This window comes from Vidua macroura, chromosome 3 (assembly GCF_024509145.1).
Source record: "Vidua macroura isolate BioBank_ID:100142 chromosome 3, ASM2450914v1, whole genome shotgun sequence".
Lineage (NCBI taxonomy): Eukaryota > Metazoa > Chordata > Aves > Passeriformes > Viduidae > Vidua > Vidua macroura.
The window spans coordinates 61,674,276-61,696,529 of NC_071573.1; the positions used below are offsets into that span (position 1 = coordinate 61,674,276).

Here is a 22,254-nt window from a genome sequence, read left to right on the forward strand (position 1 = left end):
TGCCAGAGGGGAATGCATCTTCAGTCTCACCATTTTTTGTGATAGAGTGGTAGCAAGGGAGAGGAGTCTTGTAGCCAGTTTCTAGGAAGCTGTGCGTGGCTCATTCATGTATCCTAGGCATCTGTCTTTATAAGCTTCCAAAAATGGTGAGGTCTTTTGTGTATATACTGCTTATTCTTTTGCACTGAGAAAATAAACAAAGAAGCAAAAACTAGTGTCTCCCTAAAGAACATTTAATCTCTTTGGTTTATGTCTTTGTTCTGCATTCATGCTTTTTCCCTTATTATGCTTCTCCCAAAATCTAAAGTGTAGAACTAGCAATCTGCATGTAACTCACTGGAGATGATTCTCTAGTAGGCCTCTGCAGGAGCACCTAAGTTCAAGCAGCTTTTAGAAATGAGCATATATGTTGAAGGACATTTCTTATTTCTTAAGTTATTAAAATGCATTGGTCAATGGGAAGTATTAAATTGTATGAAAAAAGTGAATTTAAAAAAAGCTCGCATCACTTTTTGCATTCAGTGAGTACTTGAAAAACGTAAACATTAGTGTTCCTTGCCATTTGTAGTAGTCTGGAGGGTGTTGATGCTAGACAAGAATTGTTTTTTTACAAGTGTTCATTTCACAGGTTCTTAGTTTTTGCAAGAAGATTTTATCCAGTAATAAAGTTAAGCGGTAATCTGTTCTATTAGATTCAAAGGTTTTATAGACTTTATAGATCAATGGTGAGTGTCGTGAAATAAACACTGGAATTGTTTTCAGTGCGCTGTTGCCAGCCTCTGTTGGTGTTGTTCTGCTCCCACTTCCTAGGGAGATGAAATTTCTTAGATATTCTTGAGATTAGTAAATTCTTAACTATTTTTCAGAAGGACTTGAAATTCAGAGGTGAGTCTAGGTTTGGCAAAACAGCTCAGTTTAATGTAAGTAGTCTTCTATTAATTATATGGCTAGGATGGACAAGGGCTAATTTTTTTTAGTTTTCTGTGAAACACATTTTCCCAGAGATTTTAATAATTTGATTTATTTGAGATTGATACCTAGGGCCCATTTTAGTGCCATGTTGCATTTCCCTGCCTAAGGGAAGCACTGCAAATTAAGCAGGCTGTATTAGGGAAGCAGTGTGCATGGACAAAATATTTCTGGGGGAGACCCAGAATTCATATGAGTCAGAAAGGAGCTTGTGGTAGGTTGAATCATTTCAGCAGTGAGGCAAAACCTTGGCACAAGAGACACCACAGTACACATGCTGGAGAGCAAGAAGATGGAAGATAAAACTGACACTTTGTCAGTGGTGGAAGAGATTTCATCTCTGTCTCACCAAAAGTTAATCCAGGAGTAAGTGACAGAGGTTGCATGAAGAGTCAAAGATCTGGTGACAAAGTGAGTTAACGTGTCCAGGACTGTGTTTGCTGTGCTGTCCAACTGCAGTTCTCAAGTCCCATAGTTGCTGAGAATTTTTTTTTTTAGTAGAAGGTAAATAATGACATATTTTAAATGGTTGGTAGTACTTCAGTATAGCTGTTTGTTAAAATTGTGTTTTCATCACCACTATCCTCATCCAGAGCTTGATATGGGGATTTGTTATGGATGTGGGTTAGGTATGAGGCATATTTTAATTTAAGAAGTTGGAACAAATAACCCCCATCATTCCCCTAATACCCCTGCCCCCAAACACAGTAAATGAAAGTAGTTCATCAAAATCTGATTTATTATAGGGTCTTAAATAAAAAATTTAAAACTGCATGTTTTTGAAGAAAATAGTCATCACACAGAAGCATACAATTTTCTTTATACCATTTACTTAATATTGCACATTACTGCTGCATCAAATATGTGAAAAAAGGGTGGTTTTGCTGTTGTTATTTTCCAGTGGCACTTAGTCTTTCTGAAACCTCAGAATTATTATTAATTCCCCTAATACTCAGAAATATTTTTGAATTAAGTAACAATTTATCTTCAACCATCCAATTAACTCTTGTTCTCTGCCCTCTCTTCTAGCCTGTTCTCTACTCCCTAGACATAATTTCTTTTCTCTGCCTCTCTACATTTTGGACTTAGTTTTATTTTGTACGATTATCATATATTAATAAGAGAAGTAAGACACTTAAGAGTATTATTGTGGTTTTACTTCCACAATTTAAAACCCTTTATTCCTTCCCCACTCCTTTGAAAAATAACCATACCATCATTCATTTTTATGTTCTCTATAGAATCATAGAATGATAGAATGGTTTGACTTGGAAAATACTCTAATGATCATCTAGCTCCAAACTCCCCTGCCACAGAGAGGAACATCTTCACTAGACCAGTTTCATCAAAGCCCTGTCCAATCTGACCTTGAGCACTTCCAGGAGTGGAGCATCCACAGCTTCTCTGGGAAGTTTGTTTCAGTGTCTCACCAGAGCTCAACCCTTTTAAGATTTACATAACAGCATCGATTAATATGAAAGATGGAAATTCTTTGTTTTTTTCCCTAAAATGGAGCTAGAAGTGGAATAAATAATAAAATTTTCAGTTGCACTTGTGCCTCTGAAATAAGTCTATGTGGATGTTGCAGGCTTTACTTGTCTGCAGCTGAACAAGCACATCAGAAAAAGAAAAAAAAAAATCTTCAAATGAGATGTTTCAAAGCAGCCCTGTAGTAGTGGCTTCCACAGCCTTTCTGCAAAGATTTAGAGAGGGACAGAGCTTCAGAAAACCTGCATCAGCCTCAATGTGTGTGTTCTACTTCATTCAGTCCTTCCTTGGGGAAAGCTGAGGAGAGCCCTGAGCAGGCTTTGTTTGGGTCTTTTAAGGCTATTTTTATTGCTCACAAAATATTTGAAGTTTTTTGTAGTCTGGAAGCCTAATTATCTAGCTATCCACAGACAAGGACTGGAAGAGTTCCAGTCTAGGTTTCTCTGTTACTTGTGTGCCTACTTAGGGGAACCAAAACCCTTAAGTACTTTGTTTTTACTGCTTGTTCCCTTAATGCTGTTTATGAAATTCAAGTAATAGAGAGGTTTTTGTGAAGCAGATACTGGCCTTAAGTGTGTTGAGATCACTAAATTCAAGCTATCTACTGAACAACTGTGTTACCAGATACTATTTTTTTTTTAATTGGTAGCCTAAAAGTGGAAGGTTTTACTTTTTAAACATGGATAAGACCTGTGTAAGAAAGGCGTATCCTAGAACTCTTGAAATATAATATTACAAGGTGTTGTTTTGAGAAAAATGTCCTCCACAAGTTTACTGTACAAAATAATTTTGTTAAAGCTCTATTTTAACCGGACTTTCTGAGGTTAATTTTTCAACTGCCTATACTGTGCTGCTGGACTTGGTCAAGTTGCACACTGCTTATCTTTATTTAGCCTATTGCTATCTTTCTTTTGAATCCCTCTGCTCCTGCTTCTCTGTCTTTTCACTTATCAAAGTCTTGCATCCAAAGTCTTAAATTTCTGACATTTTGTGTGTTACAACTATATTTCACCCTTTTTTCCTCTTTTCTTTTAATACACCTTTGTTTGTAATGCTCTTGTTCTCCATTACTTTGAGATGTCTCACAGCCTTGTACCACAAGATGTCTTGCAGAATAGTACTGCTTTTTTGTACTGTGATGTATTCTAGAGCTGATCCTGTGGAACTCTGTTAACCTCTCTGCAGCCCTGTGGGTGCCTTTTAAAAAGTGTTTCTGTGTGTTCTTTTTTTTTTTTTTTTTTTGTGTATGTCTAGCTATGCTTTCCATTCACTTATATTAATTTTCAGCTCTGCTGTTCCATCTGGTTTTATGGTACTTTTTTTTCACCAGCATATTTGATGTGATTTTTTTTTTATGTGGAGTTTCAGAGTGATCCATATTTATATGTTATATTCTATTGAACTTGCCCTTTGGGTTTTTTGGTTTTGTTTTGTTTAGGGTTTTTTTTTTTTAAACTTTCTTCCCCCTTGTATTTACTTTCTTCCTTGGCAATAAGTTTCTTGCCATAGGAGTGTGAATTAGGTAGCAGTATAGAGCTTCAATGTGAAGAAGAATGCTTTTGCCTACTTATCTCTTTGTGATGAGTGATCTTGAGTAGAAATTAATAAACCTAACAGAGAATTGTGTAGTATTAAATCTGTTTATTGGCTAACTCTCAGAAATAATTCAGAGCAATATTGAAGTTTATTGTGCTTAGGTTTACATGTTATTGTCTTGTCCCTTTCTCAGCTTAATTATACACCACCCAAAATGATTCATGAAAGGCAAAGATGGTTTCTATTGAATCCAATGGAAAAATTACGTGTCTGGTGGTGGTGCAGGATTACTCCAGTGCTTTTCAGTACTTTGGATACAGGTTCATGTGTGTTCAGTTTAAAATGAGAGGGTAAGAGGAAGAGCCTTGTTTTAACTCACATCAAATGGAAATTTTCCAGTATGTTGCTTAAAGTGAGTCTCTCACTCACTTTCAATAGTGTTATGATTTATCAATATAGAATTCTCTTTTCATACCAATGTGATGCCCCTGTCACTTTGGAGAAAGTAGTCCAATTTTTAAGGCTTTGAATGGAGGTGAACCTTCATAACCATCCCTTCTTTGAAGACAGCAGCGATGTTTCTAATTGTTAGAAATGATTAATAGCTGTCCAAGTAATTGTGCCTTATAAAGACAGTGAGGCACTGATCAGTCACAGTAGCAAATGTGCTTGCTGACCTTTGAATTAAAGGAGAAATTGTGGCAGATATTAAAAATTACGGCCTGTTGGTAGTTTTTCTTCCCAAAAGTTATACCTGTCTGTGATTTTAAACTTCAGCAGCATGGTTTACATAATATTATCATTCCTTTTTTTCATGGAAACTGTTGATTCATTGGATGTCATGTAATACGAAAGCATTAGCATTCTCAAGCAAATGCTAATTTGCAAAAAATTAATATATACTCTGAATATGAATTGCAAAAGTAAACTGACAATTCGTTGCTATGATACAGAACTAAGTTCTGGCAAAAAAGAAGTGCAAAATTAAGGGCAGAGTTTGGAGTAATTGTTTTAGATGGGCTACAGGTGTCTGGTATTACATAGGTATATATATTATGTGCATTCGATATATGATTTCATTCCATTCTCTTGGCTTTACCCTCCTATATCCCTGCACACCCACAATGTCTGAAGGTGCCTTTTGTGTAGAACAATGGAGCCTTGCAGGAGAGAGGCATTTCTCCTGATAATTCTAGTAATATGCATCATTTTATATGCTGATTTTATCACACATTGTTCAAATTAGTTCATTAAAATTAAACATCACTGAATACTTCCATAGCCACCTGCACTGCCTTAACTCCTATTTTGCTAAATGACTGAGCCATATGGTTGCTTCAATCCTTGCCTTGCCCTTGCTGTATTGAGTGTTTCAAAAATGCTTGATAATATTAAAGGAAAATACTGCTTCTTTCAAAATATAGCTTACATCTCTCAAGGCATTATTTTTATTCTGTTAAGTTTCTCAGTAAATTTCCAACTAAAATCATAATTTGTACCTGGCATTAAAAGAAATTAATGGGTTTTATTAGCTGTATAAACTTTAAAATTATTTTGAGCTTGTGAAGCTTGTGAAGGTATTCATTTGGTTTTTTGTTTTGCTTTTTCTTCAGATGAAGCAGCAGCCTACTTGTTCCTGTGGGTCTGTGAATCCATTTCTTTACGTGTTTATGTATCTTTTATGTAATAATGAGACCACTGGAGGAGGAAATATGAGAAGGCAGTTGTATAGAGCCAGAATGCTTTCTTGCATTGATAGCTGATGGATTTCTTTTCCACCTCGCCATTATCTGCAATCATGCACTTGATTGCAGCTTTCCCAGAACCAGCAAACCCAAAACCCCACAACCCAAACAGATGATTCTTATGTAATTATGTGGACACGTTTAACTGATTTCTATTGTTCATGTCTAATTTTTGCTTCATGAATTAACACTCTCAATGGAAATTGCTGTGTCACGGGAAAATTTGCTTTAATAGGGGCAAAACATTCCCAGAGCTGTGGGACTGTGAGCTTGCTTGCACAACACTGTAGTTCAAGAAGTTGTTGCCCAAGCTCTCGGGGTGCAGTCCTGGACATTGCTTGGCTGCCAGCACTGGTGCTGTGCTGTCTTCCAGTTCATGCCTTGTGCTGTCCATTATGTCTTCTCCTTCCAGAAGTCTAGGCTGAGGTAGCCATCAATACATCAGTACAAATTATGATTTTAGCCTTTGCATTATGCTACAGAAACTGCTGCCTTGCCCCTCCTTTCCCATTTCCATCATTTTGAACTAAGAAAGACCCGGGACTGGCATGGGAAAGGACTGTTTCAGAGATGTGTAGGTGACACACAGGACTCAGGAGTGCAGAGGCTGCCTGGCTTATCTGGATGGCCTGATTGGAGCTATCTGTGAGTGCCCTGTCCTCTCTGATACCTGTGGGCCAGGGAATAGCTGCTCTTGCTGCTGACCTGGGCAGCTTAGGAGTAGGCATTGGAATGAAGTGTCTTCTGTCCACCAGAACTGATGACCTTCAGTTCCATAACCTTGTCCTGACAGTATATTTAAAGTGGTAGTGAGCTAAGGTACAGATACTGGAGAGTACCAAGGAAGAAGTTCTATTATATTTAATGAAGTGCAAATTTATTTCTCTAAGTATATGAGGAGAAGAAAGGAAAGCAATAGATACCACTTTCTTCATTAAGCTTATGGAGGAAGCATCTTGATGAAATGGAAAGGCTTTATGATGGGTGAAAAACTGCTTGGAAAACACTGATAGCATCCAGTCTTTCTTATTGTTTTTGTTAGTGCCATGGATGATGGAATAACAAATGTTCTTTGGCTGAGGCTATTCAGGTTACTCTACCTGTGAGCCAATTTGAGGGTAATCTGGGGTTCAGAAATGATTATGATGCATTGGGGCAGTACTCATCAAGAAGAATTGAAAAGTAATGAAGAAGAAATTATTTGGTGAAAGCGTTCAGGGTTATTACACTGTTGTGAAAAAGGCAGACAGAATTGGTTTGTAAACAGTGTTCTGTGTAAATATGCATTAAATAATATTTTCAGGAGGTTTTTTGTTTTGTTTTGTTTTGTTTTGTTTTGTTTTGTTTTGTTTTCTTTTCTTTTCTTTTCTTTTCTTTTCTTTTCTTTTCTTTTCTTTTCTTTTCTTTTCTTTTCTTTTCTTTTCTTTTCTTTTCTGCAGTTAGAAGAATAGGTACTTTTATTCAGTTTGGAGTATGGAAGGAGAATGCCTGTTCTGGGAAATCTCAGAGGAAAGCAGCAGAAATGACAGAGGGCTAAACAGCAGCATTTCCTCTGTGCAAAGTCTTAAGAAAATTAGGATTGTCTCTTTTACAGGACTGAAAAAGGAAATAAAAATTTTCAAGAGTTAAAGGCTGGTGCAAAGAAGGGGGCAACTAAACTTCGTGTTGGATGGCAACACGTTAAACAGTGATAATCTTAAATTGCAGTAAGAGAGATTCAGGTTGATGATTAGATAAAATGTTAATTGAATTCTGGGATTGAGTGCTTAATAACTGTCTCTTACCAGAGTCAGAAGTGTTCTGCTATCTACTGTCTCAGTCTTTTGTCCTGAAATGTTTCTCTGTGAATAAATGCCAGGAACAGTTGTGTCTTCAGTTTGTGAGAAAAAAATGTACTCAGAATCTATTGCCTATTTTTATCCTTATCAGTTGGAAAGAATAAAAATTCCTTTCTTTCCCTTAATAGCTATGCATTTCCATTCTATATAGGGAAATTCTGGTTAGTTCTTGGTCAATCTCAAGAGGGTTGATAGGTAAAACATAGGAGGAAAAAATATTCTATCTATTTAAAAAAAAAACCTTTTTTGTAACTACTCTGTCATGATTAACATCTGTGTTTATTTTCTAAATTTGTTTGATATTCTCTTCAGAGAGATTTTTTTTTTTAAGAAAAGTTTAATGTTAGAAGACAATACTATAAGATTAATGTCTCTTCATTTTCTGAGATGCTACTTGAATCCTGAGTATCTTATTTGGACATTCAAAACATTTGAAGGCAGTATTATAATTCATGGTTGTTAACAACTTCAGTTTTCCTTTATAGTTTCAGCAAATTCTAATTTTGAGAGAAAGTTTGAGTCTGGAATTATATTCTTAGTTCAGGATAAGTTATACATTCCTTTAGAAAATACAACTGCAAAACTTTTATTTAAAATCCTAATTACAGCTTAAAAAGAAAGGAAAATAGCTTTTGGATGACCGGGTACTCTGATATCTGTATTGTGTCACTGGAGAAAACAGAAGTGGGAAATAAATCACAGAAGATCCTTGCATTAAGTTACTTGTGGAACATGGGTTCAATGTCCTAATAGCCCTAAGAATTAAGCACAGTGTTTATCTAACGAATATTAGTGTTAAAAGTTCACCAATCGTCTGAAGTGGAGGCAAGGTTCTCATCCTTCATATGGTACATATTTGTGTAGATTTATCAGGTTTTTTGTATTTTTCAGAACTTTAGGTTAATTACATTAGTTGATGCCAAGAAAATGTTTCACCTGCATGAAGTTCCCAGCTATATATCATGGACTTGGATGAATATGTTTAGTATTTTGTTGACATTGTGAACTTCAGTATTCAAAATAGAGGAGGATTTAAATAGCAGCATGTATAAACTAGTTAATTGGAAGCAAAAAGCTGTTTCAAATTTTTATGAATTGGAAAGTGTGGTGTCAGGAGGAAAAATGTGAATCTTCATAAACCAAGGTGTTTTCTGAGATAAAACAAAAATCCTTGAAACAACAAGAAAAATAACCAAACCCTGTTTGTAGCTATGGAACTTGAAGTTTTCTCTGAAACAGCAGTTCTAGTTTATCTGCAGTCTTTCTCCTTGTTGTTTTCCTATTGCTGGACACTGACAGGAATTATTTCCTTCAAAACACTATAAAAATGCTAGTATGCTAGCATGAGTGATTTTTATAATAGATAGGGTTGTTTCCATCTATTTCAGGAGAACTTCCCTGTAGAAGAAAGCCAGTGTGTACTACAGTGTAAAACCAGTTGAGTTGAGCTGCTAATATAACTTGAGAGGCAAGGGTTTTATAGGTAGAGCTTTATCCATTTGTTTTAAAACAGCTAATTTGGATGGAAAATACAATGACCTCTCAGGCATCCTAGGCACCACCACGGCTGATGGAGATGCAGCAGGCATCCAGCTACATGCAGGTTGCAGCCTTTACTCTGGGTGAAATGTCTTAATGCTAATCAGTTGAAGTGTTTGGGAGAGAAGAGTAGTTGATGTCTGTGGAGCAGAGGGCTGTTAGCAAGATGTGAAGCACGACGACGAGAGCAGTCACACACCATAAACCCCATGTCTTTGTTTTAACAGCAAGCTCCAGCGTCTAGGAGAGCAAGGAATTCTAATTTCTGAACTTAAGGTTATAATCTATTTTGTAAGCCTTCCTAGGTATCAAGACAAATGTTTTAACTGTGTTTTGGTTTGGGATTTTGTCCATTTTTGTTATTTTTATTGTCTGTATTAATTCTTTCTGGTGTGCAATGTGTATTTAGGGTTTTAAATCTAGTTTCTGTGGTAATTAATATAGTGGTGTATGAATCCCCATACTCTTGGGTAGTGCACTCCTCAGTGCATTTTTTTGCTGATGTATGATTCATGGATTTTGACTGTTCTCTTTAGGTGTTGTTAAATTATTTATTACAATTCTCATAGAGATATGCATTATAGGACTGCTTGCACTTGCAAGATCAACATTACCATCGGTAACTGGAAAATCAAAATAATTTTAGAAGAAGCTTTCTGCATATGTTCCTTTTTTAGCCTCTTCCTTTCCATCTATGTAATATTCAGCTCCTTGTGGGGCATTCAGTGTCAATGTACCACACTTGCTAAATTGCTCAAGATTTTATTTTACAAATATGTATAACCATGTGTTGATGGTCTGGAAGACAGATAGAAGACTTCCTTGGAACTTAATAAATTTCAAGGTTTCCAGCTTTTTTCCCTTAAGCAAGTACTTGAGTTTACTAGAGAGTAGAGCTGTTTTATTGACAAAAGCTTGACTTACAGTTATACTAAACTGGAGTGTGAGGCACTACAAAGTGAGGTATATCATTCAGAGGGAAGGTCAGATGATATTTTGAAGAACAGCAAACAAATCTGTCTTCTGAATGCATAGGATGAATATTATACCAACTATTTAAATATTGTTTTAAATTGTTTTCCAAAACTCCTATCAGTGGTAATCCTTCCCAGCAGTTGGTTCTTAACTCATGTTCTGCATTTAATCAGGGAACTCCTTTAATGTAGGTCCTACACCTGTAAAAGCAACAAAACCTGGAAACAGAGATTCTTCAGCTCACTGTTGCATAAAGCAATGTTCTGAGAAAAAATGATTTCATAACAGGAAACATTACTATTTGGTGCCAAGAAAAAGTGATTGAAAATAAAGGAATGAATATTCTTCCTGTTACCAAAAAATCCAGTGAAAATGTTTTATGAACCTCCTGTGCTTTAAATAAATTCTAAGACTACTATAAAAAAATATAGGACACTTAATTTCCTCTTCTGAAAGGTCTGTAATAGCAGTTATCTGCTGTCATGTCTGGTAACGAGCCTTTATTTAACTGTTGGTGATACTTGGGAGTAGTATTCTCAGCAGATTGTTGATTCTTATTTTCTCCTGACACATACTTATCCAGGGAATGACCAATTTTGTTTCTGTTTCCAGTTTCAGTGTTTTAAGCTGATAGGAGTAAGTGTCTTCTCAATGCACTTTTAATATTGTTGCTTTTGGAAGAATCACTAGTGTGTTGAAGACACTCTGAGTATGAATGCACATTCAAAAATGATATTTTTTTCCCATTCAGTTAAAATCTAAATGCCACTTAGGAAGGGAAAAAAGCCTAGAGTGTTTGCATGGTATTTTTTATCTGGCAACAACAACAACAACAAATAGTCATAAAGATACATTTTGATCTGCCTTTTTCTAAATACTTTCAAAATAATTGAAAGAAGTTACTTGTAACTATGTTTTTTAATGGGGAAAATTCCACTTGTCTTCAGTTTTCTCTCTTATCTTGATGTGGCTCTGGTTCTTGTTGGACTTTTCCAGGAGTCAGTTCATTTCCCTCACCTAGGAAGAAATCAAACATTTCTGTCTCCTTGCCTCTCTCAAGAGGAAGGTAAGGAGATCTAGGCCTTTTATTGTGGGACTTGTGTGTTGCTTTGCAAGGGTCTGAGGAGCATAGATGGAGGAGGGCATGGGGTAGGAATAAAAGTCCTGTGAATTTCAGTGGCTATGAGCTTTCAGGTCACCTTGGCTGACATTTGTGAATTCTCTGTGAACTTGTTTTTTGTGCACTGCAGCAAACACACAGCAGCTCACCAAAGTCTTAAGCAAGTGTTCAGAACTGACCTTGTCTATAAGACTCTCTGCCCTAGACTACTCTAAATATTTTCATTTTTCACTTTAATTTCTATCCAAATAAATAATATCCACAAATACAGATCATTTGATCTCCACCTGTTGTAACATCCTCAGTAATGTATGTCTCTTTTATCAGCATCTGAAACATCTAAATGCTGAATGTTCAGCAGTGGTAGTGATACAATGGCATCCTAGACCTGTAGGTGATACAAAAGGGCCAACACTGGTCTTTCATCCTGGGGAGTCTGTCACAAGAATGGGTGGAACAAAGCTAACACAGAGGGAGATGTCTATGCATTACTGCTCACCTTATCCAGTCAAGTAATATCAGAGGAGCTAACAGGAATGGTGAAGCAAAATGGATTTAAACTCTTCTCTACACCTGTTTTCTCATGCAGTGAAGTTGTTGCAATGTTTTTAGGTGTTGGTGTCTTCTTCAGAGACTGAAATTTTCCCAGGAGGTGCAGGAGAGCCCTGAAGTTTGGCAACTTTAGTTGCTTCACTGAGAGCAGCTTCAGATTAAAACATCTGACTGGCTTTAGGCTGGGCAGGCACAAATGGTGCCCAGTTATTTGAGATCCCAACTGGACAGCTTCATCCCGAGTTGATGTTAATCTGGAGTTGGGAGTTTCTTGGAAATTTTGCTTAGAAAAGACATTTTCTTCCAGACAGAAAGCTGGCCAACATACACTGCTCTTTGGGTAGCCAGGTCAGCTCCTGGGTGACTGAAAAGCATCCTGGAGTCACTAAGCTGCCATCCGTGGGGTATTTATGGGTTTGCAGCAGAAATTCACACAGTTCAGAGCTGCTGTTACTTTTGTCTTAGCCATCTATTCATGGACACTGATGTTAAAAAATTCATGACAGAGTACCTCGCTTAATCCCTAAATGGATATGAAACTATTCCATGTGCCTTTTGCTTACTGAAATGCGGCTTACTGTTCAGTAAACCTGTCCTTTCATAAGCCAACCTGACACACCGTATCAAATATCATTTTCTGAATGTTTTGCTAGAAGAGGCAATTCAAAGGAGCACAATGCAAGATTAATGTTCTCTTGTACAGACACTAAAAGCTTGCAATGCAAATTTCAGTTGCTGAAATTTTTCTGTCTCAGGTTTTGGAGTTCCTAATGTCTATGTATTAGCTAAAGGTCCATCACATCAAAAAAGAGGGAGAAAATTACCATACCTCAAAAACTGGTATGTCATCATGGTCTATTTTCTCTGCATCAGTACAGACAAGTCCACAGGATTTTGGTGTTATGTATGAGAAAACTACGAATTCCAACACTGCCAGAGTGTAGATATTTCATATTTATTCATTTTGAAAATGTTAGTATGGAGAACAAAACTTTTGTAGCTACATCCAGTCCAAGGAACAATTTTTAGTCAAAAGTTCATCATGAACTTTGTTGCAAATACTGCATGCCTTTGAAACATAGAGTTTTTTAATTTCTTGTTTTCCCTTTAAATTGGAAACATTTTCTTGTTCTCATGGAATTGAACGAGTCATGAGTGATTTTAGCATCAAGCCAGTAGTATGATAGTTGTAAATAAATACTGGTAAAATGCTATACTGCCTATAATATGAATTATTTGGCTGGTTTGATGCTGTTTTTATTTGCCTTGCCTGGATCAGGCTGTGTCCCTGTTGCTTGACCCCCGTGGGTGTGGTTAATGGGGGAATCCCAGTTGAGTGACCTTGCTGTGGAACAGGGCTTTTGGCATCAACAAGTACAGCCTGGAGGGCAGGACACCTTTTCTCCTCCTGTGAAATTGCAATGTCAGTGTGAAATTGATGAATTGATGAGTTCTTGCTGTCTATGAGGCTAAGTTTCTCTTCAAACTGAGTGAGTGCTCTGCTTTTATTTCTACAGTGTAGCTTAATAACCTGCTTTGGGTTTGTTCTTTTAATAATTCTCATTTTCTATTGGAAGTAGGAAACCCCTCAAATGATTTGCATTTTCCAGAAAAAAATCCCCTGTCTGTATTGTGTATTTTTGTTGTTATTTTTAATCTCTGTAGTAAATTCAGAATCTTATCTTGACTTGCATTTGAGTTGTGGTGCCTTGGAACTGAACTAGGCAATGAAGTTGAAATTCATGATCCTGATTCACCCTCGCTTTCACTTTGACAATCTGTAAAGAACTTGAAACAAGCCTTCAACAGTTTGAGTCTTATATAGGGAATGATATTGTAAACAAGTGAAGTAAGTGGAAAGATACCTCTGAATTGTAGCCATCTAAAGAAATTTTGGAGAAATCTTTTTTGGTTTATACCAATAACATTATTTTTGAATTTTTCAGAATGAAAGAATGTAAAATCAGGATATAACTATATTGAATATTTTAAGTGTGTATCTAATAATGTATCTTAAGTAATATTATAGTGTTACAAAGTAACATTTTTCTCTAGACATGCTCCTTATGGGGTATCCTTAACTGATGGTGCAGGGCACTAAAATTAAAAACCCTAACAATGTCTCTAGTTTTTCTTCATAATTTCTTTAGGGTTTTTTTCAATTTTTTTTTTCTGCCCTAGGGTTGTAGATTTTTACTATATGTTGGGTAATGGTTTGAGGTTTTATTAAACCCAAGAACATGGGGTTTTACCTGGGGTATATTTAATGTATTCATAGGCTTTGGTGTTTTTTTTTGTTTGAAAAGAATATCCTCCCTGCAAGAAGAAAAAATTAAGAGCTTTTGACTTTTTATAATTAGCCTTTATTTTTTACCTTCTTGCACATTACAGAAACACAAGTAAAGGGCTGTCTCAAACTGTCATGGGGAAGGCATTCTCCGAAGAACAAAACAGGCATGAGTACTACTGCTTGTGAAATATAATTTTCTGTGAATTAATATAGATGTTTCTGAACTTTTCTTTGCAGTCTGCTTCCAGTTGCAAGGCTATTTCTCTATTTCAGTGTCTGTTCTTTGCCTGCAGTCTCTCAAAAATGTTGCCCAAAATGTAATCAGGGACTGTCTTACACAGTTATTATTAAAAGATAAAAAGGTCACGTAGTCTTGAGCTTTAGGATAAGGCACATGAGTGCCTGGACCCTCCAGTTTGTGTAATTGACATTGCCATTCACAGGCAGAGAAATTACCACAGTATATCCCCAAAATGGAGATGGTTTGAAAGTTAGTTCTTCTTTGGAGGAAAAAGGATTTGCGGGAGCTGAAGACCAGCCTGCTGAAAATTACAAGTTTCACACTTCAAATACAAACCCGTTTTTCAGGAAGCAAGGAAGTGAGAGAAAATAATTTGATTGGGAACCTGCTTTGTCACATTGGTACCTTACAGTGGGCACATTTTATTTTATAGAAGGACTTTTATTTTAATCTTAGCATGATTTCTTAGCTTCGATTAACTGCTAGGTGATAAGAGAGCTTGGTTTTCAGTAGGGGATAAAACCAATGACTTTTCACAATTAATTAGTTAAAGAATTCATTTATTCTGAAATGAACTGTCCTTGCCACTGAACTAGGACATCAAGTTTAATGCTTATCAAAATAAATAAAAGGCAGTGAAAACGATGAGGTATGTACAGCTATGTTTAATAACATGGCTCAGGGAAAGTGCTCTTAGGAGCTCTTACTCCACAGCTGTGTAGATGCCTTTTAGCAAGGTCATTACTTAAATGCCAAGTAAGCATCAAAATCTTCCTGAAAGACTGATCCTAAAACTGAACTGTTTGCATGAACTTGGTCACAGCTTAGGAGGAAGTGCCATTTAGTTGTTTCATAGTCTGCTGTTTCCATTTTGTTTAGGAGAGAATTAGATTGACCTTTTACATCAGGAATAACATTAGAAGCTATTAACTGGCAAATAGATAGAAGGCACTTCAGAGAAGAAGAGCTAAATGAGAGGATGGAGTTTGATTTGGAGAAATCTAAACTACATTTAAGTAGAAAAAAATAGCACCTAAGCTTCTTGGGGGAAAAAAGAATGTATTTATGAATTTTAAAGATTGTAAATTCACAAGAATGGAGAAGATTCTTTTGGGAATTACTGAAAGAAGGATGAAACATCATGACTGTCAAACTACAAGAAAAATTTTTGAGAAGAATGTTACTGATGAGTTGTGTGCATTTTGTAACTGCACTAACTGCCAGAGTAACTGAAGACATCATACTGGAGCATGGTGAAAAATAGGGAGTGAAAGGAATATTTAAGAGCAATGGATCTTTGTCAAGGCACAAATGATGACTTTGGATACTTTTCTTCTTTCATTTCTTTGCAGCATCATCCAAAGATGAAATTTGCCCTTTCTGCCTTTTAAGAAGAAAAAATGAACTTCTGCTCTTTCATGTTTAGTTTTTCTTTCTCCATTGCCCCAAATATGTTGACTTGGTTTTTGTTTTTTTCTTTTTTTAATAATTTAATATATTTTTTTTCTTTTTTACCATTTTGGGATTTAATAGAGTAGCTCACTTGCAATTGACTTCCTTCTTGTAAAATCTTAGGGGAAACAACACAGGTTAGTGTGTTTTTTCTTCCTTGTTTTCAAGGGAAGTAGGTGTATACCTACTGTTTTATATCTGCTTGTGCCTGACCTTGTTAGGCCAGTAACAATGGGAAAAAATCATGGAGCCTGGCTCTTCTGGGATTTAATAAAGCACTTAGTACTAGTGTTCACTAGCACTTACTGCTGCTCTTTACCTTTCTGGCAACTCTGATGTGTTGATCTTGACCAGCTCCTCACCCTGCCTTTTTTTGGTCCTTTCCTCAGCATCACAAGGGGGGAAATAGTGTGGGCAAGCTCATGGGTTGAGACAAAGACAAGGAGATGACTTGTTTTGTAAGTCACCAGTTACTGTCAAAGACAAAACAGGTTCATCTTGGGGAAAAATTAACCAAATTTCCACCCAGCACAGGGGAATGGGAACTGGGGGCTGCAGTCAGTCCATTGTACTTGGTGTCTGCTGCTCCTTCCTCCTCTCCCTGTGTCCCTGCTCCAGCCTGGAGCACCACTGTGAATCTGTTAGCTGTAACAATTGCTCTAACATCTCACTGAAAATCTCAAACAGTTAGGTAATCTTGGGAATTAATGAGATTGTGAGCAGTTCCCTTGTTTATACTTGCATTTCTGCAAAGTCCAATAATATCTTAAGATATTATGAAGGTTTTGCAATAATATAATTATTAATAACTAATATTAAGATATTGCAAGCATATGTAAATGGGACAAAACTCCTAACTCTTTCAATTCTATTGTAATTCTTTACAAGTAAAGAATGACTTTCTTATGAAAGGTGTAAGAAAATATTTTGTATGTTTTCCAAAGATAAAATTTTGCTGTATAATTTACTCTGGCATTGGCTTCTGATGTTCTTGGAGTAGGTGTGTGTCTGAAGAGGGAGCAGGATTCTGTATATTTGTGGAATACAGCTGCTGAAGTTTAAAAAAAGGAGGAGAAGGGAAGTAGTTTCCAAGAAGCTGAACAGATGCTTTGCCTTTGTGATAAATGGTCTATGAATGCTGTCTGGAGCATTTAATGAAGTGCTGTAGGACTAACATGTAGATAGACGTATGCAAATTCACTGCTAAGTATTTTTAAATTATGAAAAATGAGGTTGAGGAAGTGGAGTACTATAAAATATGTTGATATGTTAAAAATGTGTGTTGAAGCTTCCAAAGGCTATAGCAGAATCCCTTACTATAGAAATAAGATCTTTAAATACTTTTAGTTTATTTGTTGCAATTTGAGTTTGATTTTCTTTTCCTTCCAGTGGTTTTAACTTGAGAGAAGTTGAGAGAAACATTTTAAAAAATCTGCAAAAGTTGATTGTTATATTCTCTTTCTTCCTTTTTTCCCCCTTCTCCCCCAAAATTCACTTTCAGAAAATGTTGGAGGGTTTATCTTCTTCTGTATCCTAGCTTTAGAAATATTAGAAATAATTTTTCTTAGGAAAGACTGGGATGCTTTTTGTGTATTGCTTTAAAATATTTGCAAGATACAAGTAACAAAGGCAAAGAGACAATTTAGATGGCCACGGACAATTAGTGCTAACTGTGGGAAGCAGTCTGTAATTTTTTGCTGAGCATTCCCCTGCCGCATGCATAGTATTCAGTAACAAAACTTTTGAAAATCTTATTCTCTAGTCTGATAACCAGGTGCTTGCAATAACATATGTGTTACTAAAATAGAGATTACAAACAAGAATATTATTAAGTTTATTCTAGAGTCAAGGGGCATAAAAATTGCACACCAGTGGATGTGGTTTACAAACACTTCTCTGGCAGTCATCAACTGATGCTAGATGATAATCTTTAAAGACTTAAATTACCAGCAGACCTAAATAGTATAAGAGGATTCCTTTGTGATTTAATAAGTGGCTATTAATGATGAAGAAATAACCAGGAATTGCTACTTTACCAAATTCTTCAACAGAAAAATAAATAATGGATTCTACATATAATTGTAAATATGAACTGGTTGCTTATGTTACATTGTAGTACATACTTTTCTTTAAACCATCTTTTAAAGATGACTACTAATAATATAGATTTCAATGCACTGTGTTTTAATAAAAACAGCTTTCATTCTGTAGTATTTCTTTCTCTCTTTTTTTCCCAAACTTTTTAGCACTGACTTGCTTTACAGTCTAGTAAATTAGCATCTAACACAGATGATTTAATCTATGTGCATAATTTTTCATCTTTTCCTGAGTAACAGCTTGTGAAAAAATTTCAGAATGCCTAATACAACTGTTTAAGACATTCTAGAACACTTTTTCCTTGTTGTCTAAAAATCAAAGGATAAAATTTGACATATAAAATGATAATAATTTATATAAACATACTTTGTAGAAGATTTTTCACCCATATTCATATACATACTCCCAGGACTTCTGTGACACTGCTCATTTGTGCAAATGTTCACAAATCCATTATTTTTTTAAGTTTAGGTTAAATTTTTTCTCTATTTTTGATAGATTTAACCTGAACTTTCCTCACAAGTAAAGACCCTTTATTGTGATGCCCTTTAGGACTGAAAGTAAAAGGAAAATCTGTCAACAGGAAGATTCTGGAGTCATTAAGCAGATAGGTAGGTAAATTTAGGGTAGGAAACTTTCCTGTAGCAATGATTCAGATTGTATGTTGAATTGGATTTTCTCACTTGGTTGGAAAGTTCAGCCTGGCATACCCTATCTAGCAAGCTTTCTTTTGTGGGGTTCACTCACTAGCTAGTACCTGGTCTGGAGTTGTCACTCTTGAAGGAATGGATCAGCTCTGGGCTAGGTTAGATGGCAGCCTGTCTTTACCATCCATTCTGCAAGACAGCAGGACAGACTGATTAATTCTTACTGCCTGTACAGCATGTCGAAACATATGATTTCCACTTTCTGCCTTTGTAGCTAGATAGACACAGCCTGTTTTGTCTTGTGTATATCTGTCATACACATTTACAAGATGGACACTCTTCTAGCTGTAGGAACTTCTGTTATCCCCTTAAATCCATTGGCAAATGGAGCAGCAAACAGAACTTTTCCAAAGAAATTTGGCTTGGTGTCCTAAGTCAGTTATTTCCATTGCTAATATATCTCAAATTCAAGTCTGCCTCTTTTTTGGGTAGAAAAGGGTGCGATAAAGCTGCATTGAGGAATGTGGACCTTATTTTTTGTTTTGTTTTCAGAAAATCTGCTGAGAAAGTTGAGAGAATTTTGGCCTCAGTGACCTCAGAATAATGATGGTCCTTTACTTTTGTTATTTTTTCCCATCTGTGATCCTGTTTCCAATTATCTGATCCTAAAACAAGAATAAGAAAAGTTTGTAGGTGGAGACATCCAGAAAGGTCCTCAGAGATATGTGATATCTTCTGTAGGTACTACTTCAGTCATGTGTCTAGCCATTATATAGCTTGTTAGATTTCATGACACTTGAATTTTGAGGTTTCTGGGATAAGAAAACATGTGCATTTCATTCTTTTTCACAGTGAACCATCAGTTTCTTAGTATTTATCTTTTTCCTTAATACCACTTTTTTTTTACCCCCCTTTCCCACTCCTGCTTTTTTTAGGATCATATATGATAGTGATTTCATCAGACCATGACCCTGGAGAAAAGACTCGACTTCAGCTTCCAACGATGAAAGAAAACGATACTCACTGCATCGATTTCAGCTACCTCCTGTACAGCAAGAATGGAGGAAACCCAGGCACTTTGAACATCCTCGTTAGGGTGAACAAAGGACCACTGGCTAATCCCATCTGGAATGTCACTGGTTCCACTGGCAAAGACTGGCTTCGAGCAGAGTTGGCTGTCAGCACTTTCTGGCCCAATGAGTATCAGGTAAACTTGCAATAAATTCACACCACTTTATAATTTTTACTGCAAGGTCCTATTCACTTTGTGTTGTTTTGATCTGTTTTGATGGAGTATTCTCGCAGTGTCCTCAAGTGAAGTGTTCCATTCAGTATAAATAATTGTATGGGAATGGGTATTTTTTTATAGCAGGTGATTGTCCAAAGTTATCTGTTATTGTATAATACGAAAAAAAAATTAGCTGGAAAAATCCCTTGTTAAAAGAAGTGGTAAGGTTAAAGTCCAGGAACATCAAAAATTATAAACTCCCAGAAATAAATTGCCTGTACAACTGTAATTTGTACTTGTCTTCCCTCCTCATTTGTGTATGTCTCTGTTACCGTGTCTAATTACATGACCGTAACTGTGGTTTTTTTCCACATGACATTTGCTTCATTTGCTGTGCAGGCAGAATGGTGCTCACCTAATGAGCAGCTGTTCAGGATGTGTTTTTTTCCTGTTTGCTTACTATGGGACAAAACCACCTGCAACGTAGGCCTGTTGTTTGGAGGGAAAAAGTGTTTTGTTATTACTGGATGCTGTTATTTCATTTGTTTGATTAACCTGAGAAAGCACCTGCAGCTGTTTTACTCGGTGGGTATTTGGTGTGAAGGATGGTGTGAATGCCCATCTCATACATGGGCATTTTTGTTCTGGAGTCTAGGAGTGGGAAGAGTTGGATTACATGTGCTCATCTGAATTGTTACACCATGAGGTGTTAATGTGCTTACAGGCCCCTATCTAAATATTCGTCATTAGTGCTCTTACAAACAGATTGTATATCCAGAGTAGTTATTAAACGAAAGAAAGTGGCTGCTTTATTAATGGTTTGGTTGAATAGTGGTATTATAGGAATGTATCTTAAAAGTGCCTTTGTCTAAAGTTTTTTGCAATTCCCCATCATCAAAATAACATCCATAAACAAGCTTCTGTGCAAGCAGCCTTACATATACGGTAAAAATTATGTCATTTACGGTAATTTTTGTTTTTTTTTTTTTTGGGGGGGGGGATTGTTTCCCTGGTTTTAATGTTTTTATTTGTAAAGAAGTTTCATCTACCAGTGGCATTGAAACTGGTAAAATTTGATTTAAAGTTCTGAAGCCTGGTTTCAAAAAAATTGGCATTTCAGGAGGTGTTTTATTAACCCTTTTTATGTTGCTAGAAAGAACCATTTGGTGTCCTTAAACAAACCTCGGGAGCCTTTAATAACAGAAGAGTAGTGATCAAGTATAGCAGCATTATATGCAGTAAATCAGGTTTCTGCTGACAGATGGCCGGGCTTGACAATGAGATTGGTGGCTGGAGCCTTATCTTAGCAATGTGGCCATTTTTCACTTATGTTATAACCTTCACATTATCTCTCCATAGACTTTGCTTAAATTCATTCTTTCCCTTGCTTGGTCGTCCAACAGAATATTGAAATCATGTGTAACCCAGTTTATGTTTAAATTAAACATAAGTCTGGAGTAGAACAGGAGGACTGCTAATGCAACCTGCTGTGAATTGTGGCCAACTTGCACAATTGCTTTTATGAACAGGAGGGGAAATCTGTGTGCTATCTATGTACAGCTGCTTGTTTGCACAAACAGGGTTGGAATTTTTGTGGTTTCGGTTCTTTTGGCTCTCAAGGTTCTAGTTTAACATTGCTCTTGGTAGATTTTTGGGGGTTTTTTGGTTTTTGTTTTTAGTTTGGGTTTTTTTTTTTTAGTTTTCAGTTGAGATTTTTCTCATATGGGTTCCATGCTGTACACTTGTAGCCTGTAATCTTGGCACTTTTATCTGCCTGTTGGTCAATGAGTTTAGCTAGCACTGAAGAAAATTTGCACTGGTTTCTATAACAAGAATTGGAATTGGATCCTTGCCTGTACAAGCAAGGTCACTATTAAAGATCACTGCTGAGCACAATTGTTTGCATGTACTTTGTTAATCAGGAAAACTTCACTGCTGTTTCCTTCACTTTTAAGTGAGGGAGGAGAGTTGAAATTATCAGGGAATGAATATCACAGGTTGTACTCTAAGGAAATCTTGTGTGGTGACTTGGAGGTAGCAGCATGGCCAAGTAGGTTGTAATAACAAGAGTGTTGCACCTTGGCTATTTAGCTTCTAAAGAGCATTTCCGTACTCTGCTGTGCTCTGTTGAAACATTACTGCTTTCTGTTCAAAACTAGCACGTTTATGCATATTTATACACTAGTTTATTCAGTTTATGCATTTTTTGGATGAATTTAACACTTCCTTTTATTCACAGGAATATATTATTCAAATAATCCATTTCCTTATCTTTCTTTAACTGTATTCTGCTGGGAAATTATTTATATATTTATTTTCTGTCAAAACATAGTACAGTTTATTATAATAGCTTTACTGGATAAAAGTTTTTCTCTAGTTTTGTACTCTGTCTCTGCTGGCAGATAGCAGTGGAAGCTTGTAGAAGAGTTCAGGAACAGGACAAACTCATGGTTGCACGTTTCCCAGAATACACTCCCAGCCTTGAGCATATATGTGGCTCAAGAACTTTGAGCTTAAGGACCTAAGTGGTGCCTAAG

The 22,254-nt window shown here is 36.3% G+C and overlaps 1 protein-coding gene across 5 annotated transcripts in view; it reads left to right on the top strand.

Moving 5' to 3' along the window:
- PTPRK (protein tyrosine phosphatase receptor type K) overlaps positions 1 to 22,254 on the top strand; it is a 382,123-nt gene that overhangs the window by 106,766 nt on the left and 253,103 nt on the right. For all 5 annotated transcript variants that reach the window (XM_053973378.1, XM_053973379.1, XM_053973381.1 and 2 more), the window contains exon 3: positions 19,425 to 19,696. In XM_053973378.1, the coding sequence (XP_053829353.1) occupies positions 19,425 to 19,696 (272 nt within the window). The remainder of the gene's footprint in view (positions 1 to 19,424; positions 19,697 to 22,254) is intronic.